The sequence below is a fragment of the Neovison vison genome, chromosome 6 (genome assembly GCF_020171115.1).
Source record: "Neovison vison isolate M4711 chromosome 6, ASM_NN_V1, whole genome shotgun sequence".
Taxonomy (NCBI): Eukaryota; Metazoa; Chordata; class Mammalia; order Carnivora; family Mustelidae; genus Neogale; species Neogale vison.
In genome coordinates, this window is record NC_058096.1 from 218,745,693 (window position 1) to 218,772,545 (window position 26,853).

General features: G+C 56.0%; 2 protein-coding genes across 3 annotated transcripts; both read left to right on the forward strand.

Annotated features, from left to right (window-relative positions):
* The first annotated feature begins 2,777 nt into the window (after positions 1–2,777).
* Positions 2,778–10,517, forward strand: STXBP2 (syntaxin binding protein 2). Of its 2 annotated transcripts, none has more exons than XM_044254336.1 (19): positions 2,778–2,872; positions 4,080–4,129; positions 4,394–4,475; positions 4,796–4,872; positions 5,026–5,104; positions 5,186–5,289; positions 5,628–5,776; positions 5,972–6,056; positions 6,146–6,276; positions 6,365–6,472; positions 6,737–6,794; positions 6,941–7,006; positions 7,087–7,167; positions 7,553–7,691; positions 8,157–8,266; positions 9,104–9,199; positions 9,738–9,823; positions 9,943–10,100; positions 10,380–10,517. In XM_044254336.1, the coding sequence occupies exons 1-19, from the start codon at positions 2,836–2,838 to the stop codon at positions 10,463–10,465; spliced, it is 1,782 nt and encodes a 593-aa protein (XP_044110271.1). In that variant the 5' UTR covers positions 2,778–2,835; the 3' UTR covers positions 10,466–10,517. The 2 variants fall into 2 exon arrangements, with proteins under 2 accessions (XP_044110271.1, XP_044110272.1); XM_044254337.1 differs by having other exon boundaries at positions 2,817–2,876.
* A 10,559-nt stretch (positions 10,518–21,076) lies between these two features.
* Positions 21,077–22,953, forward strand: RETN (resistin). Its single transcript, XM_044255414.1, has 4 exons — positions 21,077–21,308; positions 21,485–21,612; positions 21,995–22,072; positions 22,817–22,953. The coding sequence occupies exons 2-4, from the start codon at positions 21,495–21,497 to the stop codon at positions 22,951–22,953; spliced, it is 333 nt and encodes a 110-aa protein (XP_044111349.1). The 5' UTR covers positions 21,077–21,308; positions 21,485–21,494.
* The last annotated feature ends 3,900 nt before the right edge of the window (positions 22,954–26,853 follow it).

A 26,853-nucleotide genomic window follows, 5' to 3' on the forward strand; every position in this document is an offset into this window, starting at 1 on the left:
CCGCAGATGTACTAGTTTACTGCTGCCTTAACAAAGTCACAAACTGGGGGACTTAGAGCAACAGATGATTGTCACACAGTTCTGGAGGCCGGAGCCAGAAGTTGGGGCGTTGGCGGTACCGTGCTCTTGAGACCCGTAGGGGAGGGTCCTTCCTTTCCTCTCCCTGGTTCCTCAGGGTTGCAGGCAGCCCTTGGTGCTCCTTGGCTGGTCGCTGCAGTATTTCAGCCTCTGGCTCTGTGGTCATGTGACATTCCTCTGTGTCCCTGTCTCCACATGGCCGTCACAAGACATGGAAACCAGTCGCGTTGTGTTAGATGTTCCTGCTACGACTCTTTCTCCAAATAAGGTCACAACCTCAAGTACCAGAGCTTAGGCCTTCAACCTGTCTTGAGGGAGGATGGACAGGATACCATTCAGCCATTAGCAGCAGAAGACCCTGGTCACCCGCACAGAATACAGTGGGGGGTGGTAGACCCTCCAGACTTCCACCCCCAGGGGACAGACTGAGAAGCTGGAGGGGGTGTCACGGCCTCCCAGCTCTTCCCTTTCCCCTGCAATCCACCCTTCCCCTCCAGGAGCCACAGGGATGCCCTCCTTTCCCTGCTCAGAACTCTCCCTTGGCTCTCGTTGCCCTCAGGAGAAAACGCCACAGAGTAATGGAACGTTCTAAAATTGGGGACGGACGCACAACTCTGAACATGCTAAAAGACATTGAATTGTACTCTCAGAGTGACTGTGTGCTATGTGAATTATATCTCAACAAAGCTATGAAAGAAAGAAAATACAAGGGGTGCCTGGGTGGCTCAGTGGGTTTAGCCTCTGCCTTCGGCTTAGGTCATGGTCTCAGGATCCTGGGATGGAGCCCCGCATTGGGCTCTCTGCTCAGCAGGGAACCTGCTTCCCCCATCCCTGACCTCTCTCTCTGCCTACTTGTGATCTCTGTCAAATAAATAAGATCTTTTTTATGGGCGCCTGGATGTCTCAGTGGGTTAAAGCCTCTGCCTTTGGCTCAGATCATGATACCAGGGGCCTGGGATCGAGCCCTGCAAATGGGCTTTCTGCTCGGCAGGGAGCCTGCTTCCTCCTCTCTCTTGCCTGCCTCTCTGCCTACTTGTGATCTCTGTCTGTCAAATAAATAAATAAACTCTTAAAAAAAAAGAAAAAAAGAAGAAGAAAGAAAAAACAAAGGAATGGAGGGAGGTAGGAAAACATGGAAGAAAACCCCAAATCCTACCTAGAGTGGCCAGCAATCCTGGTTTGCCCAACACTTTCTCAGTTTTAGCTCTGGAAGTCCTGTGTCCTGGAAACTTCTCAATCCCAGGCAAATTGGGCTGGGTCAGTTCTCCCTTGTCCCACAGAGGTCTGGCCTCCAAGCTCACCTCACTTCCCCCCGCTCCTCCAGCCACATCCCCTTCTCTCTGCCTGCATCGCTGCATGGCTCCTTGATGTCGTTCAGGTTAAATCTACACGTCACCCTGTGAGTGTTCCCCCTCTGGTACCACACGATAAACCGCCGCCCTCCCCCACCTGGCATGTGCTCTCACATCACTATTTCCGTTAGAGCAGAACTGACCATTTTCTCTCCCCCTTCCACTTCACCTTAAGTGCCACATGGCAGATCTAGATTTTATTACTAATTGAATTAGTGAATTGCCTGTCCCATGTAAGTGGCAAAGGGCCAAGCACCAGACTCATTACCTTTTTTTTTTTCCTTTAAGATTTATTTATTTGAGAGCAAAAGAGCATGAACAGGGGGAAGGGCAGAGGGAGAAGCAGACTCCCTGCTAAGCAGAGAGCCTGGCATGGGGCTCCAACCCAGGACCCTGGCGTTATAACATGAGCCAAAGGCAGACTGCTTAACCGACCGAGTCATGCAGGTGCCCCATCCAAACCAACTCTTAATAAACATGGCCAAATGAAGGAACCAGTTCTGGACTCTGCATTCACACCAGTGCATCACACCCGGGATACGGGACCTCTTTTGGATGGGTGCTGCTGGGCTGTGCCCTCTGTGTGGCAAGGCGGCAGCCATTGCTGGGGCACAGCAGGAGCAGGCCATGAACTTTCAAGTCAAGTGTGAATTGAGTGTGTGTGTAAGTGTGCAAGGGGTTGAGCATGCCGCTGAGCCCACGGGTTCCTCAGCAGAGAGATGTGATTATCAGCCCGTGAGGGCAAGGCTATGACAAGCGGCCCCCCTCGGACAGAGTCCAGGTTCAGATCCCAGCAGGCGTATTCATCCTGTGGCCTTAGACAAGGGTCCCGCTGAGCCGCGGTTTCATTGTCTATACCGCACTCCCTGTCAGGGCTTCTCCGGGGCTGGAGTGAGAATCCGGCACAGGTCCTTGGCACACAGTGGGTGCTGGTTTAGCTTCAACCCTCCCTCCAGGCTTTCTCGTGAGTTGATCACATGTTGTCCAGCCCGAGGCTACGCTCTGCGGAACAGAAGGTAAGTGGGTCACGGGCTTATGGCCCCGCGGCCCCGGATGGGCCCACAGCATCCGTGGAGCCGTGGAGAAACTTCTGGCAGGGTGGTAGCAGCGTCTGGGAAAGATTAAAGCGTTGTTTCCCCGCGATCCCACTTGCTCGCTGCACGCAAGCACGGAAGGTGTGTCTGAGCTCACGTCTGCGTGTGTCGTCGGGGCGCCTCTCCAGCGACTCCGCGCTCGTCTGCGCGGACACATCCGCCCGCCCACTCTGCGGGGGACGGATCCTCCTCTCCGAGGACCGGTGGGGGAGGGGCCAGCTCCGCGGGGCGGGGTCCAGGTGGCTGACGCGCGGGGCCACGCCCCCACCTTGGGACAGACCCGGAAGCGGTGGCGGCGCCCCCGGGGGAAGATGGCGCCCTCGGGGCTGAAGGCGGTGGTGGGGGAAAGTGAGTGCGTCTTCTGGGGGGGCGGGGGCCGGGGGTGCACGAACCCTGGGACGCCGGCGGCGGGGATTTGGCGGCCCGGCTGGGCGTTGAGCACCTGATCCTCGAGGGGGCGGGCGGGGACTCGGTCCTGTTGGACATCCCGGCTCTCCCGTGCCGGAGCTAAACAAAGTTGGGAGACTGGACTCCCGGGACCCAGGGGGATCGGGCTAGGGGTGGCGTAGGCAGGCGCCAGGGCTTGCAGGTCTGGACCCCCTAGGCTGCGGGCGGGGAGAGGGCGCAGCGGGACGCCCGACTGCCGGGTCTTCGAGCCTGGCAGAGTCCGGGGGGGGCCTGGACTCTTGGACTGGGGCCCGGGCTGGGTGCGCTGGTCAACGACCCCAGGTGGTGTGAGAGCTTGGGGGTTGTGTTCAGGCCAATGTCCAGGTCCGGGGGGTGGGGGACACCTTCCTTCTTGCCGGGTCCCCACGAACCTCACGCAGCGTGAGGACTCGGGCGTCTCCGCCGGGGGTCGGGGCTCTTGGGAGGGGGTGGAGGTCGCCCCTTCCCCCATCTCAAGTAGTTCCGGCCTCAGAACCTCCTTCCTGCTCCTTCCGCCCTGGCGGTCCTGATAAGAGTGGACATGACACTCTGGGCGGGCGGGGCTACCCTGTCCCTTCTGCTTCTCCCTCCGCAAGGCAGGGCAGACTATGGCTCAAACCCCTAGTATCCCAGCCCAGAGCGGAGCCTCCTACACGGAGGTTAATGCGGAGAAGCTAGGCCTGCTTCAGAGCAGGGAGTCAGGGGTCCTGCAAGGAAACTGATGGAGGTTGGGAGGGGGCGGCCTGGCTTCGAGGCCTCCACCAGGAGATCTCAAGGCTGCAATGGCGAGGCTGAGAGCTGGGCTCTGGAGGGAGGTAGACCCGTACATGAACTCTAACTTTTCAGTTACTCCTTCATCTAACGCATATTTGTTATTGAGTGACTACTTAAACCCCAGGGACTTAGCCATTTAGGGCTGAGGGTGCTTAGGCTGGTCACCCGTCCTCTGAACCTGTTTCCCTGTCTGTAAGTTGGGGGTGACCCTAGGGGTGCCCTCCCAAGACTGATGAGAGAAGTAAACAAGTAAACAGGACTGAAGACGGAGGCCCAGCCCCGAGACTTAGAAGGCTTGGGGCCGTGTTGGGGCCACCGAATCCAATATCCTGAGCCCGCTCTACCTTTCCCGCAGAAATTCTGAGCGGAGTCATTCGGAGTGTCAAAAAGGATGGGGAGTGGAAGGTATGGGGTTGGCAGAATGCCTTGTCCAGACCCATGTGGGAGGCCCTGAATGTGGGACCCATAAGTACTCCCTGGGGAGGCCGCTAGTCCAGGGGGTTGGGGTGGGTGTGTGGGTGTGCGGCACGCTGCGCTCGGGTCCTCCCATCCAGCCAGCTCTTGAAGCCGTCAGTCCTGCCCGCCACCCCAGCCCTACCTCGGGGGCAGCTGGAACCTCTCTTGCCCACTCCTCAGTCCATCGGTCATTCTGTCCATCCATCCGGACAGGTACTCATCATGGACCATCCGAGCATGCGCATCTTGTCCTCCTGCTGCAAGATGTCAGACATCCTGGCTGAGGGCATTACAAGTGAGTGGACACCCCCACCCCATGCTGCCCAGATGGGACCTGAGCATGGGGTCGGTCCCCTAATGCCCAGAATGTGTCAGTTTCTATGGAGGACCCCTAGAGGGGCATGGCTGTGACCTTGAACATGCTGAACCCTGCCATGTAACCCTTAGCCATGTGCCCCACAGGTGGGTATCTCCCCTTAGGTTCCAAGGGCATCCACTCCCCCTGCCCTGGCATCCAGCCCTCTTGTCCAAGTGTCCGACTCTCCGAGTCTGAGATTCTCCATGAGCCCTAGTCCCAGTGCCACCTACATACGGCCCTTTCTCCATTCCTGCTAGTTGTTGAAGACATCAACAAACGGCGAGAACCCATCCCTAGTTTGGAGGCCATTTATTTGCTGAGCCCCACGGAGAAGGTGCCAGTGTGAATGAGTGTGTGCGTGTGTGTGTGTGTGTAGACGCATGCCTCTGTGCATGTCTGCACATGGCGGTGGGGACAAGCCGTGGCTGGGAGGCTGGGGCAGGACTAGGCTTGGACAATGGTCTGCCCACCTCCCCCCGCCCCCCAGTCAGTACAGGCCCTGATCGCCGACTTCCGGGGGACTCCGACCTTCACCTACAAAGCAGCACACATCTTCTTCACTGACAGTGAGTGAAACAGGCAGGGAGCAGGGGGCGGGGCAGGGGCGTGGGGCCACTCTAGCCTCATGCCCTCTCTTGCCACCCCAGCCTGCCCTGAGCCCCTTTTCAGTGAGCTGGGCCGCTCCCGTCTAGCCAAGGTGGTGAAGACGCTGAAAGAGATCCACCTGGCCTTCCTCCCCTACGAGGCCCAGGTACGGTCAGGGCTGGTCCGGGGTGGGGTGCGGGAGCCGGTGACCAAACAGCCTGGGTTCCCTTGGAAAGACACTGAATCCAGTAAAGAAGGGGGCCTTCGGGTCAGAAAGGAAAGCAGCCAACACAGAGGGGCCCGAGTTCTTCCCACCGGGGGGAGGGGCCCGGGCTGTTTCTCCACCTCCTGCGGACATCAGTTGAAAGCAGCCTGGCCTGCCTCCTGGATGGCGAGGCAGGTTCCAGAGCCCAGGGGAAGCCCCGGGGAGCTGCAGGTGCTGGAGGCCGTGTGCGGGCCAGGGTTGCACCCAGAGCAGTAGCCCCAACACTTATGCCCCCCCAGGTGTTCTCCCTGGATGCCCCCCACAGCACCTACAACCTCTACTGCCCCTTCCGGGTGGGGGAGCGGGCCCGGCAGATCGAGGCACTGGCCCAGCAGATCGCCACACTGTGCGCCACACTGCAGGAGTACCCGGCCATCCGCTACCGCAAGTGGGGACCCCCCCCCAGGCCGCCCCCGCCCTGACCCCATCCTGCCTGCAGCCTTGAACCTCATTTTTGACCCCAGTCCTTGTCTTTGCCCGGGGCCCAACTCCCATCCCTAGCCCCTTCCTTGACCTCCCGCGTGGGCCTGGCCCTCTTCTGCCCCAAGCCTGAGGCCCCCATGTCTGCCCACCCCACCCCCAGGGGCCCAGAGGTCACGGCGCAGCTGGCCCACGCAGTCCTGGCCAAGATGAATGCCTTCAAGGCAGACAATCCCAGTCTGGGCGAGGTAAGGGGGCCTGCGGGGGAGGAGGGGGTGAAGCCACGACCGAGGAAGGACAGGGTCAAGATCCTCATCCCTGCCCACCGCCCCCCCAGGGCCCTGAAAAAACCCGCTCACAGCTACTCATCATGGACCGGGGGGCGGACCCCGTGTCCCCACTGCTGCATGAACTCACCTTCCAGGCGATGGCCTATGACCTGCTGAACATCGAACAGGACACGTACAAGTACGCAGAACCCAGGCACACTAACCCCGGGCGCATCGGCTCCCCCGTCCCTCCTCGGCTGCTTGCCCTGACCCTCCGTGTCCCGCAGGTACGAGACCACAGGGCTGAGCGAGGCCCGCGAGAAGGCTGTGCTGCTGGACGAGGACGATGACCTGTGGGTGGAGCTGCGGCACATGCACATCGCCGACGTGTCCAAGTGCGTGGGCCACTCCGTGTCCCCAGTCGCATCCCCTCCCCACCCCCCACTGTGGGCCACGTGCATGGTCTTTGGCCCTGGGTGAGCGCCCCGTGCAAGCCACGCCCCTCAGCCGACTCCTCAGTGTGGCCTTGCCCATGACCTAGTCCAGGGACGCATGTGTCCCCTGGCTCCCGCGTCCCGGCTGTGTGACACCCCACATCCCCCGCACACACTGTCAAACTACAACCCACCCCGCTCACTCTTCACACTCTTCACCACCAGGAGGGTCACGGAGCTTCTGAAGACGTTCTGTGAGAGCAAGAGGCTGACCACGGACAAGGTAGGGGCGGGCCCGCGTCTGGATGGGCAGTTGGGGCAGAGAGGCCTGTGCCGCCATCGAGTGGGGGCGGGGCCCCAGTCCCGTGGCCGAGCCCGGAGTGGGATCCGGGTGCGCAGGGCCAGGCCTCACGGCCTCCCTGTCCCCAGGCCAACATCAAAGACCTGTCCCACATCCTGAAAAAGATGCCGCAGTACCAGAAGGAGCTGAACAAGGTGAGCCTGGGCGGGGAACCTGGGTGGGGGACTGGGACTCAGTTTCTGTCACCCCCCAACTTCCTCCTCCCACCCCGCAGTATTCCACGCACCTGCATTTAGCCGACGACTGCATGAAGCACTTCAAGGGTCCCGTGGAGAAGCTGTGCGGTGTGGAGCAGGTGGGGGCGGGCCTGGGTCGGGGGTGGGGCCTCAGAGACCTGCCTGTCGAGGGGGCGGGTCTCCAGGGGAGGAGCCTTGGAGAGGTGTGGCCTGTGAGGGGGCGGGGCTTCCGGAGAACCGTGATAGGGACTGTGATGGGGCTCCGCCCTGGGAGAGAGGCGGTCCTGGAACAACGTTGCGGTCTACGGGGTGGGCGGGTCCATAGAGGGGGGTAGGAACTGGATAAGGGGTGGGGCCTGTGGAGAGGTGGGGGTCTTGAGAGGGGCGGGGCCTGTGGATAAAACCTTCAGAGACCTGGTAGTAGGAAGAAGGCCCTCCCCAAGGTCTTGCCAGGGACTCTGGGGGTGGCCCAGCTCTGGAAGCCCACCGACCCCTGCCCTGCAGGACTTGGCCATGGGCTCAGACGCAGAAGGGGAGAAGATCAAGGATGCCATGAAGCTGATTGTGCCGGTGCTGCTGGATACGGCGGTGCCGGCCTATGACAAGATTCGGGTCCTGCTGCTGTACATCCTTCTACGGAACGGTGGGTTGGGGGCCTGGGAAGACCTCCGGAGACCTCCATTCACAGGGGTCTGCAGTGGTCCTGGGAATCTCTCAACCCCACAGTTTTCCCGACCTTGGGATGTCCCCATTCAACAGGCACACTAGACCCGACAGATACACCCACCTCAACCCTGAGAACCCCCGCCATTGATCTGGGGGAACTCCCACTGACATGAGGGCTCCACTGACATAGCGACCCCCAAACCTGACTCCTCCAAACTTGGCCCCATCAACTAATTTGGGACCCCCATCTCTCCCCTCTGGGATCCCCATCCAGAATTCTAGCATCCTCTCCTGAAGACACCCCATCACAGTCTTGGGACCTCCTATCGCCACCCTCAAACCCCTTCACCCAGGAACCCCGTGGCCACCTTTTGGCCCTCTCGGAGCCAGCCCCCCGCATGAGGGTCCCATCCCTAGAAGCCCACCTGTCCTCCTCCTCCAGGTGTGAGTGAGGAGAACCTGGCCAAGCTGATCCAGCACGCCAACGTGCAGGCACACAGCAGCCTCATCCGGAACCTGGAGCAGCTGGGGGGCACGGTCACCAACCCCGGGGTACGCCGGCCACAGGCCGTTAGGGTCAGACTGGGCGGAGGGCAAATGCGGGCATGGGGGGTGGTGCCTGGGAGTCAGAGCCTGGGGCCCGGAGGCCGGGGCATCCAAAGCATGGTGGGGCGCTGGGAGGACAGGGAGGTCTGTGCAGGGTCAGGTCTGGGGACCAGCGGGCGCCACAGCTGTCCCCAGTCCCGGGTTGCATGATGAACGGGTGAGGTGTAGCCAGAGCTGTGGTCCCACTGGTGGTGCCGTGCGGGGTGTGGCCGGAGTCCCAGGGGACGGAGAGCAGGGTCACCAGCACACAGTCGACCGTGGGCTCCTGGAGGACTCAGAGGACCCCCCCCACACACACCCCCACCCCAAACTCACCCACACAGCAGCTTCTTGTACTCAGCTGCCTGCTTAGCCTCTCCTCTCTCTGGCCCCGTGTGTCCCACCTCCCCTGACCCTGCCTCCACTGCTGGGGTGGCTCTCCTGTCCCCTCACCTGTCCCTCATCTCTCTCCCAGCCCCCTGTCACCCTGCCCCCACCTCCCCGTTCCGCTGTTTCTCCATGCCTTTCGGCCTCTGTCTTCACCTGTCTGTTGTCTCTCTTTGCCACAGGTTTTAGTCTCACGGGCTCTGAATCTCTTTCTCCTCATTCTCTGTTCTCTCCCTCTTTCTCCCTCTCCCCCTCCCCAACCCTCTCTCCTTCTCTCACCTTCTTCCCTCTCTCTCTGCTTCTCTGCTCCATTTCTCTGCAGCCCCTCCTCTAGCCAGATGAGTCCCCAGTCCTGCCTATGACCCACCTCCTTCTCCCCCATCCTCCCCCGCCCCCATCCCTGCGCCCTGCCTGTAGGGCTCTGGCACCTCAAGCCGGCTAGAGCGGAGGGAGCGCTTGGAGCCCACCTACCAGCTGTCCCGCTGGACCCCAGTCATCAAGGATGTGATGGAGGTACCACTGGTGGGGCCTCACCTCCCCCTGCCTCCCCCCCCACCGTGGCAAGTCCAGCCCTGGTCTAGGCGGTGGCTCAGTCCTCTTCATGTCACAGTGCTAAGCCTTAGGGCTTAAAGGAAAATCCCTCATTATGGGCATCCCCCTGGCATCCGATCTGCTCTGCTGTTGGGGGGGGGTCCCCAAGCCCACACCCGAGGAATTAGGAAAGCGGGGGGGCACCTCAAGTAGGAGCCGCATTTCCTGTCCAAGCACTGGCCCCTTTGTCCTCCTCAGGTCTCTTCCCCCTGCTCCTCACCCTCCCCGAGAAATCCCCATGTTCCCGCTTCACCCTCCCCACCACCAGCCGCTACCCGTCCTGGGAGCCCAAAGTAGCAACAGGCAAAAATGACCAGGCCAGGGGCCTGCTGTTCCTCTGGCCCCTGGCACCTCTGCCCACTTGGGGGCCCAGCAGCCTTGCCCCGCCCACCCCCGTGGAGCCTGGATGCCCTCACCTGAAGCTCTGAGGCTGTCCTGAGCCTCCCTCTCTGGCTCCCAGGATGCCGTGGAGGACCGGCTGGACCGAAAGCTGTGGCCCTTCGTGTCCGACCCCGCCCCCACATCCAGCTCCCAGGCTGCTGTGAGGTGAGGGCCCCCGGGGGCTGCCTCCTGTCCCACACCCAGGCCCATGGAGATGAGGGGTGTGGCAGTGCGGGGGAGAGTCTCCTGCCCGGACTGACCTGTGCCCGTCTCCCCCTGCACAGTGCCCGCTTCGGCCACTGGCACAAGAACAAGACCGGCGTGGAGACACGGGCCGGGCCCCGGCTCATCATCTACGTCCTGGGCGGCGTGGCAATGTCAGAGATGAGGGCCGCCTACGAGGTGACCAGGGCCACCGATGGCAAGTGGGAGGTCCTCATTGGTGAGAAGCCAGGGCTGGGGTACCCTGGGTGCCGGGGCTGGACTCCTACGTGCTTTAGAGGGTCGGGCTGACAGGGGACTCCCTGTTGGGTCCCCAAACCCTGGAGCCTGTGCAGGGCCTGTGTCGGGGAGCCCTGGGTGAGTAACTGGAAACTCCTGACTTTCTGAGGGGCTGGGGCTTAGGTTCCCAGGGAAGGGGTCCCCTGGGGGCTGGACTCCTATGTTTCTAGGGAGTCTAGACTTCTCAGATCCACCTCCCCCACCCTCCCTCGCTGCCCAGGTTCCTCGCACATTCTCACCCCGACACGCTTCCTGGATGACCTCAAGATGCTGGACCAGAAGCTGGAGGACATTGCCTTGCCCTGACCCGCCCCCCTCCATCCCCAGAGAAATAAACTCCTCCTCCCTTCTCTCCTCCCGCCGGCGCCCACCTCGCCTTCTTTCTGATGGAGCTGACCAGGGCCAGCCTCCCGTGGACCCTCCTCCCTGACCTGTCCCTCAGGACCCACTCTTGTCCTGCCAGAAGGCATCTTAAGCTGAGATGAAGCTTAAGAATTGGGCCTCGTTTGAACATTGGCTCTGAGAGGGACTCGCTGTAAGGCCTTGGCCGGCTGTCCTGCCCACTGCCCACTTGGAACGGGCCTCTTTGCGAACGAGGTAGAGATCGTGCCAGAAAGCTGATGGCGTGAGGGCGTGACCGCCGCTGTTCCTCCATCTCGAGTCATCTTGGCTGCTGTGATGGGCCTGTTAGTACTGACAAGCAGAAGGGACCGGGTGTCCTGTCCTCCCACCGCCCCCCCCAACCCCCACTCCGGGAACAGTCTTGATGGGCTCTGGAGCCGGCCAGCCAGGGGTCTTCTCCAGATCCTGGGATCAGAGTGTGCTTTTGCGTGAAGACCGGTGCACAGCATGCCACGCCCACTTCCCACCCAGCCCAGAGCCTCGCTGCTCCCCCTTCTCGTCCTCCGCCCCACCCCCAGGGTGTTCACAGGGGCCCGGAACTGGGTATATGCGAATGCTGGGGCTGCCGCAGCCTGGGTGACTTGAACAACAGAGATGTGTTCTCCCACGGCTCTTGGAGGCTGGAAGGTCAAGCTCAAGGTGTGTGGGTTGGTTGTTCCTCTCACCCTGGGGAGTGGAGGCCGGGAGGCCCTCTTCTCCCGTGTCCTCCTGTGGCTGTCCCTCTGCACGCCCGTGTCCTAATCCCCTCTTAGAAGGACACCAGCCATGTTGGAGTAAGGCCCACCCTAATGACCTAGTTTTAACTTAATTATCTTGTAAAAAAAACTCTCACCCGATATGGTCACATTCTGAGGCGCTGGGGGTTGGGACTTCCACCTGAATTTCAGGGAGCAGGGGATACAGTTCATCCCGCAACACTCAGCTAAAAAGGAGATCGGAATCTCGCAGGTGAATGAGCCATGAGGACTGTCCCTCTCGGGGGCACAGATACAGAGCCAGGTGGGCAGCAGCGGAGGGGGCTGTGGGAGCCCAGAGAGATACCCTCATCTATCCAGTCTGGGGGCAGTCAAGGAAGGCTTCCTGGAGGAGGGGAAGTTTGAGTTGGTAATGAAAAGAGGAGTCGGGGAAGCTGGGGAGGGCACAGTGGAAGCCAAGGTAAGAGAGGGAGAAGGAGCGACAAGGACCTTGAAGAGCAGTAAGATCTGAGAGCCACAGAGCGCCTGGAGGGCCCAGGTGGGGATCTGGCGCAGTGGGACAACTACAGAAGGGATCTGAGTAAGGGCCAGCGGGGCCCACGTTTAACGCTGGCAAAGAGGTACTGCCCGAAGGGGTGCCGGGGGAGGGGCACTGGGGATAGCGCCTCCCTCCCCACTCCGTGGAGCGCTGCTTATTCCCATTAGGTCGCCTTGGGGGATGTGGCCATCCAAGGCCGGGACGCTTCCTCACCGGCCATGGAAGCCGTGGCCCCGACTGAAGTCCCCGCTCCTTTTCCGAATTCAGGGAACTCTAAGGACGCGTTTGCAGGCGGGGCCTTCGAAAAGGGCTAAACCCTCGGACTCAGTCTACTTCTACAAAACACGCGAAACTCCCACCAGGGCAGAAGGCTGGGTGTGCGAGGTCGTCGAGGAGGCGGGGTGGGGCCCCGACCTGTGGGACGCCCGCGCTGGATGCGGGGCTCCCCGTCCAGCCTCGGCAGAGAAGCCATTTAACTGGAAGGAGGTGGTTTCAAAGTCTGACTGTGAAACTCGCCTCCCCGGGAAGCCGCGGTCTCCCCGCTCCGTCCCACTCCTGCCCGGCGCCCGCTTAGGTAGATAAACTTTGTGAGCACCAGGGGGCGCTGTGCCCCCAATTTTCCGGGATCTTGGCTCTTTCACGTCCGTACCTGGAGCTAGGGTAACCCTAACTGGAAACGGTAAGTGGGTCAGCGGTGATTCCGAGTTTCTCTGCTGCAACAAAACTCCCCTGCTCCCGCCGCCTCAGTCTCTGCCCTTTATGCCGAGGAGGTGTCGTAGTGTCTCCGACTTAAGGACAGTTTGATTCAACAAAAATTCATGGACCCCTATGGGCGTGAAGTATCACGCCAATCCCTCCGCACGCATTACTGAGACTTGTCAAAACCCTCCTATGAGAACAAAATCCAACCTCCCTGTCTCTGTGTTTCACAAAGTCCCTCTTCAAGTCCATTCCCCGCTGGCTCCCTCAGCCACAACTGCCATCTGTCAAACACACCACTCCGTTGCAGCCACAGGACCTTTGCACCTGCTGTTCTCGTTGCCTACAGTGCTTTTTCCCGCAGATCTTCATATCCTCCCTCCTTCCGGTTTTAGCTCAGAAGTCACCGTTCTTTATTTCCTGAGGACATCTATCCCGACTTGGTGTGTGTTCTTTGGGGCTCTTCAGGGTTCTCTTCCTTCTGGATGTGGCTGGCTGCTTCTTTGTGACCCGGTATAACTTGTTCTTAGCATCTGTTCCCATGGTCCTCACCGTGCTGTTTCCTCTGATCATCGGGTGGTTAGCACTACCCGAACCAGGTTCTGCTGTAGGTCAGAATAATCTCTCACCGGTGAGGCTGGGCACCTCCCTTTGTATTTTCCCAGGGACTCCATAAAGTCAGGGTGCTATGGTTCATCTGTGGATTGGTGGGAGTGGGGCAGATGTCCCCCAGTTCCCACCAGTTCTCCACCTAAAAGTGTCAGCAGCCATCACGTCTCCATGCCTGGACCCATTCTCTCCTGAAGATTATCTCCAAGTGTATTAATCATTCCACTGGGATTAGCTAGGATCCTTCTTAAACAACCTCTCCCTCGGCAACTAGTTGGAAAGTAACAACCTGATACATTTTCTTAGGTATTATCTGCAGGATCCCCAGGAGTCAGCAGGATATTTGAATTTATCAGGGAGATCTAGGGTGGAAACAGATCTCAGGGTGACCAGTGGTCACATTGTAAGCATATAGGAGGCATCCTGGGGACTCTGGCTGCCGTAATGATAATTATCATCATTATAATTTATGGATATAATAATAACATTATTATTATTATTATTAGACACTCTAATGGGGTCTGGCCCTGGACTAAGAAGGAGGGCCCCACAAAGTGAGCGAAAAGGATTTCCCAGGCTCACATCAGCGCTTTGGAGGGTCTGAGGGCACGTCCCCAGGAGAAGTGAGGACGGACAGTCTCAGGGTCAGGAATGCATTAGAGTGGGAGTTCTCCACCTGTGCCGTGCAGGGAGGTCCTTCTAGAATAAGATTTCGTCCAAGTTTGTGGCCTAGAACTTGCTCCACTGAAACAAACTCGAGGCTCTGGGGCACACCAGAGCTGCCAGGTGGGCAGGAGGGGTGAAAGCAGGGACCCTGGCAGAGGAAGGAGTGCCTGAAACCTTCAACTTGGGAGGCAGGGGCTTAGTGGCCACAGGGCAGGGACAGGAAGTGAGTGTGACTCAGCGAGCCAAGGAAAGCTCCAGGAAGAAGAGAGCAGGAGGCTGTCAGCTGTCAGCTCTAGGGGAGCCCAGACAGCTAGGAGGTCACCGAAGCAAGCTTCCCGTTTTTTGTTTTTCTAAAGTTACTCAAAATCTTCAAACAGCCGTTAACCAACAGCTGCCAAGAATATTGTGAAAAGGCCCCTGGAGTGAAGAAACTGCCCAGCGAGTGGGAAGACTCTGCTGGGGGGTGGGGTGGGCAGAGATGGAGTCCCCAGGGCTGGGGCTCTGGGATGGAGGAGGTCCTGACTAGTGACCAAAGTTCGTGAGACCACTCGGAGTCTCCGTCCCTGTCAGTGGCCAGGGAAATTCTGGGAAAATGATGGTGAGGGAAGGTGACATTTCTGCAGCATCTGTTTTGAGTGGTGTCCCAATCTGCATGGTCTCTGCAGTTGCCCGTGAATAAGTCGGAAGGAGAAAGACAAACACTGGGGGGCCTGGGTGGCTCAGTCATTAGGCGTCTGCCTTTGGCTCAGGTCATGATTCCCAGGCCCTGGGATCAAATTCCCAGGTCCTGGGATCAAACTCCCGCATTGGGCTCTCTGTGGGGCAGGAAGCCTGCTTCTCCCTCTCTCATTCCCCTGGCTTGTTGTGTTCCCTCTCTCGCTGTCTCTGTCTCTGTCAAATAAATTTAAAAATCTTTAAAAAAAAAAGATTTATTTATTTGACAGAGATCACAAGTAGGCAGAGAGGCAGGCAGAGAGAGGGGTGGGGGAAAAGCAGGCTCCCTGATGAGCAGAGAACCCGATGTGGGGCTCGATCCCAGGACCCTGAGATCATGACCTGAGTCGAAGGCAGAGGCTTTAACCTACTGAGCCACCCAGGTGCCCAAATAAATAAATACCTTTAAAAGAAAGAAAGAAAGAAAGAAAGCCAAAGACAAACACTGCATGATTTCCCTTATATATGAAACTGATGTCCTCCCCCGTTATGGGAATGTAATTGACCTGTAACATTGTGTCAGTTTTGGGTGTACAATGTAGTGATGTGACATATTTCAAAATGATTTCTACCATAAGGTTAGATAACACATCCATCCCCTCATAGAGTGACAGTGTGTGTGTGTGTGCGTGTGAGGTACGAACAGTTGCAATCTACTCGCTTAGCAACTTTCAGTAGTGCACAATGCAGTAGTGTTTATTGTGACCCCCGGTATATTAGATTCCCCGGAACTTACTCATCGTCTAGCTGTTTGGACCAAAGTTTGGACCTTTGGACAACCTTCCTGTATTTCTCCATCCCGCCCTCGACCCCCAGCAACCACTGATCTGTTCTCTGTTTCTGTAAGGTTTTGGGTGGTTTTGTTGGTTTGTTTTAAAGATTTTATTTATTTACTTTAGAGAGCGAGAGAGCACGGGGGAGGGACAGAGCAAGAGGGAGAAGGAGTCTCGAGTTGCCTCTGAGCAGAGAGCAGAGCCCGACGCAGAATTCAAACCCAGGACCCGCGATCATGACCTGAGCCAAAACTAAGAGTCGGATGCCCAATCAACTGTGCCACCCAGGCACCCTGGTTTTTAAAATTAATTAATTAATTAGTTAAAGTAATCCCTACACCCAGTGTGGGGCTTGAACTTACCATCCCGTGATGAGGAGTCACATGTTCGTCCAATGGAGCTAGCCAGGCACCCTGTTTGTTTGTTTCTTTAAGATTGATATGTGGAATCGAAGAAAACCAGGCTGGCACCTGGGGCGGGGGGTGGTCTGCTGGTTAAGCATCTGCCTGTGGCTCAGGTCACAATCCTGGGATCCTCAGACCCCGGGATCAAGCCCCACATGTAGGACTCCCTGCCTCTTCCCCTGCTCATGCTCTCTCTCTCTCTCAAATAAATAAATAAAAGCTTTATAAAAAATGAAAACGCCAGGCTGGGTGGCAGGAGTTCCCATGAAACTCTTTCCCGCACCCCTTTCCTTTGAGCTTCATGCATCCCCACCCTGGTCCACGTACTGCCCATCCCAGGGTTTGGGGTAGAAAATGCCTTGGTTAAAAGGGGAGACTTTGGCGTTGGACAAATCCCAGGACCCTGGGATCATGACCTGAGCTGAAAGCAGACGCTTAACCACCCGAGCCCCCAGGTGCTCCAAAATGTCCCTATTTCAGGGCGCCTGGGATCCAGCCCGTCTCTCCCTCTCCTCCTCTCCCTTCCCGCCTCCCTCCCATGCTTGGGCTCTCTCCCTCTCTGTCTCAAATAAATAAAATCTTAGGAAAAATAAATAGGGCCTTTTTATCTCTGTCATTTCTTCAACAGCAAAAGAAAAGCTGTAGGAATATTCTCAAAACAATGTTGCTTTTGTTCTTTCTCTTTCTTTTTATTTATTTTTTAAAAAATTTTTATTTATTTAATTTATTTGACAGACAGAGATTACAAGTAGGCAGAGAGGCAGGCAGAGAGAGGGGGAAGCAGGCTCCCTGCTAAGCAGAGAGCCTGATGCGGGGCTCGATATCAGGATGCTGGGATCATGACCTGGGCTGAAGCAGAGGCTTTAACCCACTGAGCCACCCAGGCGCCCTCTTCCTTTTTATTTTTTTAAGTAAATCTGGGACAGTGCTGTGGCTGTTCCTGGGAGCTCCCTCCACCCTGCCACACACTTCTTGAGGCTGAAAGGTACATGTCCTTGACCCAGACCAGCGGGGTTCAAATCCCAGCTCCTCCACCAACTTGCTCTGTGACCCCAGACAAATCCCTTAGCCTCTCTGGGCCTCAACAGCTCCTTTTGTCGAGATAATTACCATCTCTACCTGACTGGGTGGTGGTCATATGTATATATTTCTCAACAAACAGTAGACACGGTCATCTCAGAGCATCCCAAGGAGCCCCCACGGGAAAGAGAGTCTGTAAGGAGTCCAGAGGCCCAAGGAAACCAGGGACACCAAGAGGCAAGAGTGGGTCTCAGCAAGGACAATCTCAGGTCGTTAACACTGGAAATCTCCATGATCTTTACCACCTAACCTTCAGGCTGTGGCTGTTCCTTGTCTTGCCTGTCCTCTCCCCACCTCTGCGCAGGTAGCTAGCGGCTCACACTCCCCTTCCGCCGGGCAGCCCCCCCACCCCCAGGTCAGAAGGGTTTCTAAATGAAGCCAGGCTCGCCAGCTCTTGCTAAAGAAAACGGGCAGGGTTCCAAGGTTTTTGCTTTTCTTTTCTGACATTCATATCGGACAGGAAGCAAGTGTCAGTGATTCTTTCCTGATTTGGCTGCGTCTCCTGTCACCGGAGTCTGTCAACCGGGCAGCGCGTTGTTATCTAACGAGGCAAGTAACTCAGATTACTTCTGGAGGTCAGTTTCCCAGGCCCTCTGGGCTCAGAACAACCCTTCAAGGACAGCTGTACAGGAACAGAGGCAAGAAGAAGCTCGTAATACTTGTGAATTTTCACAAGGTCTGCGGGGCCACGCGGGAAGACAGGTGGTACAGAGCGGAAAAAATCCTCTCTGCGGCTTCAGGACACAGATTTCCTTAAGATCGTTGGGAAATTCCTTTTTTCCCAACTGTCATTTAAGTAATAAGTATTGGGTGGTGATAATCACGTAACTCTGTGCATTTGTCAAAACTCCTGGAACTCTGTAAAAAGAGTGAAGTTTGCTTTATGTAAATGACACCTTATTTTTTTTTAATGATTGTATTTATTTATTAGACGGAGATCACAAGTAGGTAGAGAGGCAGGCAGAGAGAGAAGGAAGCAGGCTCTCTGCTGAGCAGAGAGCCGGATGAGGGGCTCGATCCCAGGACCCTGAGATCATGACCTGAGCCGAAGACAGAGGCTTAACCCACTGAACCACCCAGGTGCCCCTGAAAATATTTTTTTTGAGTTTATTTCTTTTTAGTTATGTCTATACCCAGGGTGGGGCTCGAACTCATGACCCTGAAATTAAGTGTGGCATGCTCTTCCAAATGAGCCAGCCAGGCGCCCCCAAAATATTTTCCTTTCTTCAAAGAGAATGAAAAGGCATGTGGCCCTTTCCTGCTACTTGAAAACCAAGGGCTTTCAAGCTAAGTCCCCAGGGAACCCTAGGGGTTCCACACACCCCCTGCTTTTCCCCTGACCTATAGACAGAGATGCTCACTTCTGTGCCTCTCAAAAGTTTTTATCTGAAAACTTCTGAGACTGAAAGTTTTTAAGGATCAGAGCTCTCAACCAAATGACTCTTGCTGTGTCCTGAGCTACCTTGTATCCAAGCTGTGTCTCGGGGTCTTCAAGGAAGGGAGCCTGTGAAATTTGTTTATGCCAACCAGGCTCTCTGCCTTTCTGCCCACTGGTTTTCTTTCAGTTCCTCAAAGCTGGTGCACACTGTCCTTCCCCAGGGGCTTGGGACATGCTGTTCTTCCCTCCAGAATGCCCTCCTGACTGGTTCTCCTGCTTAACTCTTGCTTACCCTCCGCTCAGCTATCTCTTCCTCCATAAAACCTCCTTGGATTCTCCCCATGGGGGCCACATTCTTCTGCCAGAAGTTCTCCCAGAACTCGATTCCTATCCTCCACGGCGGAGACGACTGATGGAGGGTGAGGTTAACTGAGCTCTCTCTCGGTGTCTGTCTTCCTCCAACAGGCAGGGCAAAGTGCGTGAGGGCTGGGAGTGGGGGTCCCCTGGCTCCCCACGGCAGGCACGATGCATAGCATACATCTGGCACATAGTAACTGCTCAATAAGTATTGTCTACACTTTGGCCCTGTGTACACGGTTGTGCTTACACAGGGATTTGACACACACATCACTTTTACTGAAATACAGCAGGTGTAAAGTGTGCAGATGTAAGTGTGCGCTCGAATTTTCACTAGCTTCCCATTTTCCCTCACTCCCCAGGAAACTTCCAGCATCATCTCCAACAACATAGATTAATCGGTCTTCCTTCTTTCCTTTCTTTCTCTCTCTCTCTTCCATCCTTCCTTCCTTTCTTTTCTTTTTCTTTTTTTCTTTTTTTTGAGAGTGAGCGAGTGTGTGGGGGGAGTGGGGAGAGGGGTGGTGCAGATGGAGAGGGAGAGAGAGAATCCCAAGCAGACTCCACACCAGCACAGAGCCGGACACAGGACTCGATCTCAGGACCCTGAGATCATGACCTCAGCAAAAATCAAGAGTCGGACACTCACTCCACCGAGGCACCCAGGTGCCCTGTCCTGGTCCTTTTTAATAAATGAATTTGTGCAGTTAAGGTTTTTTTCTGCGTCTGGATTCTTTTGCTCACAATTATGTTGGGGAGAATCATTCAGATTGTTACACGCAGCTGTCACTTACAATCTCTCATTCACACTCTTTGCTACTGACCAGGGATGGTCAATTTTTTTTTTTTTTTCTGTAAAGGGCCAGATGGTAGCTGGGGTCACCTCTGCAGGGCATCATCTCTGTCACTGACTTAGGAAAGCAGCCTCAGACCATCTATAAAAAAGTAGGCATGGCCATACTCCAAGCACACTTTATTTGTGGGCACTGGGATTTCAATTTCATGTCCTTTTCATATGTCACTGTTAAATTTTTTTTTCTCCAATGATTCAAAAATGTATGAACTTTTGGCAGCTCCTCGAAAAGTTAAGCACAGAATGGCCATATGATCTAGCAAGCCCCCTCCTGGATGTGTACCGAAGGAGACTGAAAGCAGGGGCTCAGAGATGCTCGTTACCTTCCGAGGTTTACAGGGGTGTCCTTGACAAGAGGTGGAAACAACAGAGCAAGTTGTAAGTAACAGATGAATGGATAAACAAAATGTGGTGTGTCCCTACAATGGAATATTAGCCACGGAAAATAATGAAGTTCTGACCCCTGCCACAACCTGGATAAATCTTGAAAACATTTATGCTAAGTTTAAGGCAGACACCAAAGGATAAGTATTGTGTGATTCCGCCTACATGAGGTGTGAACAGACAAAGTCATAGAGACAGGAAGTAGATGGTAGAAGCCAAGAGCAAGGGGGGATAGTGAGTTAGTGTTTCAGGGCAACAGAGTTTCAGTTTGGGAAGATGAGAAAGTTCTGGAGACGAATCGTGGGGTTGGTTGCACAACAGTGTGAGGGTACGTAATGCCAGTGGTCTGTACATTTAAAAAATGGTTAAAATGGGGCATCTGGGTGGCTTAGTCAGTTAAGCGTCTGCCTTCCGCTCAGGTCATGATCTTGGGATCTTCGAATCAAGCCCCCTATCAAGCTCTGCTTTCAGTGCGGAGTCAGCTTCTCCCTCTGCCCCTCCTCACCCCTTGCAATCTGTCTCTCCCAAATAAATAAATAAACTCTTTTTAAGAAATGATTAAAATGACAAATTTAATGTGAAAGAGACGCCTGGCTGGCTCAGTTGGTTAAGCGTCTGCCTTCGGCTCAGGCCATGGTCCCAGGGTCCTAGGATAGAGTCCCACATGGGGCTCCTTGCTCAGCAGAAAGTCTGCTTCTTCCTCTCCCTCTGCCTGCCACTCCCTGCTAGTGCTTGCGCGCTCTCTCTCTCTCTGACAAATAAATAAAATCTTTTTAAAAATTTAATGTGAGGGGCGCCTGGGTGGCTCAGTGGGTTAAAGCCTCTGCCTTCCGCTCAGGTCATGGTCTCAGAGTCCTGGGATTGAGCCCTTCATCAGCTTCTCTGCTCAGCAGGGAGCCTGCTTCCCTTCCTCTCTCTCTGCCTGCCTCTCTGCCTACTTGTGATCTCTGTCTGTCAAATAAATAAATAAAATCCTTTAAAAAATTTATTGTGAAATATATTTTGCCACAATTTAAAAAATCCATTTGTACTAAAAACAAAACCCCCCAAAACTAAAATGTAAAAACCATTCTTAGTTCGCGGGTTGCGCAGAAATAGACCGTGGGCCAGCTTTGTCCCATGGGCTGCAAGTTTGTCATCGTCTGTTGCAGACTGTTCCATTGAAGGAAAAAGAAACATGATTTTATCCATTCTATTGTTGATGGGCATTTGGGTGTGAACACGGTATGCAGTTCTCACATGGGGTTTTGGTTATGCTTATGTGCAAACTCCTGTTTCTTTGCCCATCCCTGGGACAAGGGCTTCTGGAGTCATCCCCCAGGCACTACCTCCTGGACCAGTCCCAGCCCGGATGTGAGAAGGGTGAGCTCTTGAATGGGGAAACTGTGGCAGGGAAGGGGGGAGCAGAGCTTCCTACCCCTGGGCCCCTAGAGTCTGCCCTGGGGGCTTCCTCTTGGCTCCGGATGTGAGATGGGAGGGCCAGGGGGGCAAAACACCCAGCCAAGACAGGAAGCTCCGTGTCCAGAAGCCTTAAAGAGGGAGATGCAGCAGAGGCATGAAATCAGTGCCCGAGATTCGGCCTGCTGAGTCCATCCCGAGGGTAAGTGAACCCTGCTCCGGCTCAGCCCAGAAGCCCATCCCAAGGGGGCCAGGACAAAGCTGGGACTCCAGTCTCGTCCCCCACAGGGACCCAGGATTCCATATCCCACCCGCTCTGGAGGCTTGACCCTCCCCAGATGAGAAGGGACTGACCCAGCTGTGGGTTCCCTCTTTCAGCAGCTGCAGGATGAAGGCTCTTCCTCTCCTCCTGCTCCCTGCCCTGGGGCTGCTGGTGTGTGGCAATTCTCTGTGTCCCGTGGACAAAGCCATCAGTGAGAAGATCCAGGATGGCACCCCATCCTTAAGTGAGGACCCTCACTCAACCTCAGCAGGGGACCCTCTAATTCCGGAGACGGAGCAGCCATGGAGCCAGCCCCAACCAGAACCAAACCTCCACCCCAAACCCAACCCAGCCCAGCCCAGCCCAGCCCAGCCCCCATCCAGCAGCACCTTCGGCAGAAGCTGGGAATATCCTCCTTCCTCTAAACACCCATTTCAAGACAGACCCTGGGAAGTGGCAGGCTCCCCACTTCATGGCTCTCTACAGGCCTGGCCCACCTGGGCCTTCCTCAGAACAGTTCTCTTGACCCCTGCCTATCTCCAGACCACCAGGGCCAGGGCCGCAGGAGGATGGGGGAGGGGCAGCTTGGTCTCACCGCTGCCTTCCCTCCTCCCTCCCTCCCGCAGTTCTTGAGACAATGCGGAACTTTGGCCTGACCTGCCGGAGTGTCACCTCCAGGGGGGACCTGGCCACCTGTCCCGCAGGTGAGTTTCAAGTCCTTTTCCCAGCTCTCACTTCTGTTCCCCGCACGCAGGAACCCCTCCCCCTAAGTCCAGCCTCTAGTTCTTTTTCTTTTTTATATCTTTTTTTTTTTTAAGATTTTATTTATTTATTTGACACAGAGAGATCACGTAGGCAGAGAGGCAGGCAGAGAGAGGGGAAGGGAAGCAGGCCCCTGCTGAGCAGAGAGCCCGATGCGGGACTCGATCCCAGGACCCTGAGATCATGACCTGAGCCGAAGGCAGAGGCTTTAACCCACTGAGCCACCCAGGCGCCCTCTTTTTCTTTTTTAAAGGTTTTATTTATTTGAGAAAGAGAGAGAGAGAAAGAGAGAGAGAGAGAGAGACAGCGCGAGCGCACAAGCAGGTGGATGGGGAGAGGGAGGCGCAGGCTCCCCGCTGAGCAAGGAGCCCCATATGGAGCCCGGGATCAGGACCTGAGCCGAAGGCAGCCACTTATCCGACTGAGCCACCCAGGCGTCCCAGGCTCTGTTTCTTGAGTCAACTTCCCCAGAGTCCCGGTCAGCCACGCTAGCCTCCCCGCCCCAGCACCGAGACTGCATTTCTTCAGGACACTGGAGTCCAGGGCCCCAGCCTCCCTGCGCTCCACACACCCCTGCTCCCACGCTCTGGTGTTGGAGACCCTCCCGCTTCCGCTTCCCCCGACCCCCCCACCCCCCGCCCGCAGCCTCCAGCTCGGGTCCAAACTCCCCCCGCTCCCGCCCGCAGGCTTCGCCGTCACCGCCTGCACTTGCGGCTCCGCCTGCGGCTCGTGGGACGTGCGCGCCGAGACCACGTGCCACTGCCAGTGCGCGGGCATGGACTGGACCGGAGCTCGCTGCTGCCGCTTGCAGACCGCCGCCTGAGGTCCCCGCGGAGCGCGGGCGGGCCTGGGGGCGTGGCCAGGCCTCGGGGGGGCGGAGTCAGGCCTCGGAGGGGCGGGGTGGAAATAAACCCTGAGCAGATGATGGTGAGGGTCTGCGCGCCCTGCTGTCGTTTGTTGGGGGCTGGGGAACTGAGCTGGCGTCTCCGAAATGAGCCGGGCACGCAGACGCTGGAGGAAGGCGGTGGCTGTGGGCGTCCGTGACTTTCTTCTGCCCATTTAGCTCCTCCCACGTTGTGCCTCCCCCTACCGCTTCGCCGAGAACAGGGCTTCTGCTTCCTCTAAGGACACTCGCAGCCAAGGATCATGTACTCCTTCAGGAGGGGAAGTGAGCGTTACCTCTGAGGCCACCTTGACGATCCCTCGGGTCTCTGGTCTTCCAGGAAGTCGTTGGGTCAGTCTGCCCCAGCCTCTACAATGAGGCTTCATTCGGGGTCTGGGTCTGTATGGGACAGGGACCCCTGACCTCCCCCCAACCCCCTGCACACTTCAGGGCCAAAGCCCCCAGTAGCCCCAGGGTCATGGTGGACCCCTGAGTCATCATCTCTCAGCCCAGAGCCCTGAGCCACGCTCCCTCATTCCCCAACCTCGCGGAGAGACCTGCACACACTACATATACGCACTCAGTACACAACCCAGTCACTATGGTCACACAGGGACACAACATGCCCGCAGACAATGCCCCTGAACCACATACGTATGGCCATAGAAGAAACATAGACCACAAACGTGTAAACCCTGGACAGAGTCTTTTGCTTCTGACATCAAGTTCCCACCCCCACCCAGGTGGCTGTGGTCCCAGTCTGAATTCTGACCTGGAAGGCAAGTCACCTGCAACCCTTACACAGCTTCCTGGGGGCACAGATCCCTGGGAATCCTAACCCAAGGGTCTTAAAATCCAGCCCCTGAGAGATGCAGACAGACCTCAGAGCACTCAGTGTGCAGTCTAGAAAGGGACCCCAGACTCAAATGCCCCAGCCCCCAGCAGCACACTCCAGGGACTGGAGCATGGGTGATGGGTTGGGATCCTGGTTTTTAAGATGTTTGAGACGCTCCTGGAGGGAGGCAGTGGCGTAGGGCGCCCGTGACTTTCTTCTGACCATCCCTCTCTCCCAATGTTATGCCCCTGAAAGACCCTAGAGGACCTGCACCCAAGGACGCACTCACAGACCACTGGATGCAATAAGCAAGAGGATTTTATTCCGGCATGCTCGGATTCCCAGGGACACTTGACCACGAAATCCGCGAGGGATGGGTCAGTGTCTGAGAGCCCCGATCTGTTTCGGGAGTGACTTAATATAGAGTCTTACAGTCCGTTACATCAGAGCCCTCGCTTTTCTAGCCAATAATTTTAAAGTATTACAGCAAGGCCTACACACAGGTAGCCAATCCTTTAAAACCAACCATACATTCTGGCCAGTCACCGTTCAGGTAGTGTACAGTAGAGGGTACGTGTTGAATTGCACGTCTCCGGCCCTCGGTATGAGAAAACGACCCCTATCTGTTATTTGTTTTTCTCAAGGCCCTGATGCTGGCCAGCTGCAAGGCTTGGATAGCAGGACGCGGGCTGTTGTCCTTCATCCTAACCCTGGGCCTGGAGAGGGGGTGGAGGTCCTCCAAGCAGCCTTTCAGGTGGAGCATTATTTGATTACATAGCGGGGGTTTAAGCAATTTTCCATTTCTTTAGCAAAGCATTATTATACAGAGGCCAGAAACAGCTGGGTTAAACACAGAATTTTGCTTTTTACATTTTTCCTTTGTTATCCTGTTGTGCTGCTTGCTGACTCCCCTATCTATGGTCAGCTGGCCACAGTTCCTTAGCTAGCAAAAGCTGGTTATAAGAAGAAAGAACGTGTTAAAACGTATAGGCTGTACTATAGTTCTGACCTGGGGTCCTTCACCCCCACCTCTGCCACCCACCCACCCCCTGTGATGGCACAGCCCCTGTCTGATTTAGGTAGCCATGAGCTGAGGTCACAAACTCTCATCTTGTCCCGGGAGCCCACCTATACCCCAATCCAGAGATTCCCCTCCTGTATCCGGCCCCCTCCCCCCGACCCCACAGTGGCCATGGGGTTGAGGTGGAACAACTGAGTCAGAAGTGTGTTGAGTAGCAGAAAGGGTCTAGAACCTTGCCTGTCCCACCCCCTCACTGATGTGGAGGGGGGTGCCCTCCTTAGTCCCCAGACGATTGGAATGCCTCTTTATCTCCAAGTTCCACTCAATTGTCCCCCTGTGTCTGGACCCCAAGGAGGTCCTCTTCAGATGCTCATTTCCAGCATAGCCATTCTCCCGTCCCAGGGTGCAGATCTGGATAGGCAAGCCCCCTTCTCAAGCCTCCATTTTCTCACTTGCCAACTGCCCAGCCCACCCTGAGGTAGCCGAGATTCTTCTAGTCCCAAGTGCCTCAAACCCCACGTCAAGACAGCTTGAGCAAAAGTAAAGGGAAGTTCCTGGGGGCGCCTGGCTGGCTCAGTCGGTGAAGCGTGCCGCTCTTGATCTCGGGGTTGTGAGTTTGACACCCATGTAGGCTGTAGAGATTACTTAAAAATAAAATCTTTAAAAAAGAAAAAAAAAAGAGGAAGTTTATGGATATGTAACTAAGAGGCCCAGGGTTAAAGATTTATTTATTTTAGAGCGAGAGTGTGCTGGGGAAAGGGGCAGAGGGAAGCAGAGGGAGAGGAAGAGAGAGTCTACTGTCAGTGCAGAGCCTGAAGCAGGGGTCCATCTCACAACCCTGATATCACGGATCTGAGCCAGAACGAAGAGTCTGATGCTGGTGGTCCCAGGCAAGCCCAGAGACAGATTCAGGCATGGGTGGATAGAACCCTCAAATGGTATCTTCAGGATCTGACTCCCTCTCAGCTCTGCTTTCCTCAATGTTGGCTTCCTCTCAAGCGGGTTCTCCCCCAACACAGCTCCAGGCTTACATTTTCCCAGGCTGAGAGCCCCCTGTGGGGGGAGACGGGGGGGGGGGTGGTGGTGGGAAATGCCTTTTCCCTGGTTAATGCCGCAGAAGTCGCAGGCCTGAGTTTCATTGGCTGAATCTAGCTCCTGTGCCCACCCCTGTGCTAAATCTTTGACTCTGATTGGCTGGGCCTGGATCATGTGCCCACTCTAAACCAATCACAGGTTTATGGTTAACTGGGCAGGAGACGCATATTCTTTTTTTTTTTTTTTAAAGAAAATTGAGACTGTGACCCTATGACAGGGCTGGTCAGGAAACCTCACAGAGCCCTCTCGGGCCACTGTGATTGCTCGTGGGCCTCCAGGTACACAACTGCTATTTCGTCCAAAGGGCTGGATGGAGCCTGGTCTTCCTTAGCTTCAAGCACCTACAGAAATGGGCAAGGCTGCGGCCCCACCCCCTGCGCCTGTCCATCACAGCAGAGCCGGCTGCCCATTGGTCCGTCTCCTCTGTGACTGTTAGTCAGAACAGGGTCTTAGCTCTCAATCCCGACTTTCTAAAAATCAGAGGGAGGGGAGGGCAGAGAGAGACTGTTAAAGTCGTCCTCCTTGAGCCGGCAAAGTTGGCAATAGTTTAGAAAACTATTAATAGTTTAGAAAACAGAGCATTATCCTCATCAAACCCTGGGGGACCATTCCAAAGTTACCTCAAATTTAATCACATATTTAAAAGCTAAAACATACCTACTTCTCCCACATGGACAGTCCTTTAAGGGGGACCTGGGTGGCTCGGTCAGTTAGGTGTCGGCCCTCCGTTCAGGTTGTGATCCCAGCAGTGGCTCCCCACTGAGCAGGGAGCCTGCTTCTGCTTCTCCCTCTGCCATTTCTCCCCACCCCCTCTTGCTTGTGCTCTATTTCTCTGTCAAATAAATGACTCTTTTTTAAAAAGTCTTTTAAATGATCTTTTACTTATTTT

Coding starts and splice junctions, on each gene's coding strand:
- RETN (XM_044255414.1), top strand. CDS start 21,495: ATGAAGGCTCTTCCTCTCCTCCTGCTCCCTGCCCTGGGGCTGCTGGTG. Junction 21,613..21,994: donor GGATGGCACCCCATCCTTAA/GTGAGGACCCTC, acceptor TCCCTCCCGCAG/TTCTTGAGACAATGCGGAAC. Junction 22,073..22,816: donor CCTGGCCACCTGTCCCGCAG/GTGAGTTTCAAG, acceptor TCCCGCCCGCAG/GCTTCGCCGTCACCGCCTGC.
- STXBP2 (XM_044254336.1), top strand. CDS start 2,836: ATGGCGCCCTCGGGGCTGAAGGCGGTGGTGGGGGAAA. Junction 6,277..6,364: donor ATCGAACAGGACACGTACAA/GTACGCAGAACC, acceptor CGTGTCCCGCAG/GTACGAGACCACAGGGCTGA. Junction 9,824..9,942: donor AGCTCCCAGGCTGCTGTGAG/GTGAGGGCCCCC, acceptor CCCCCTGCACAG/TGCCCGCTTCGGCCACTGGC.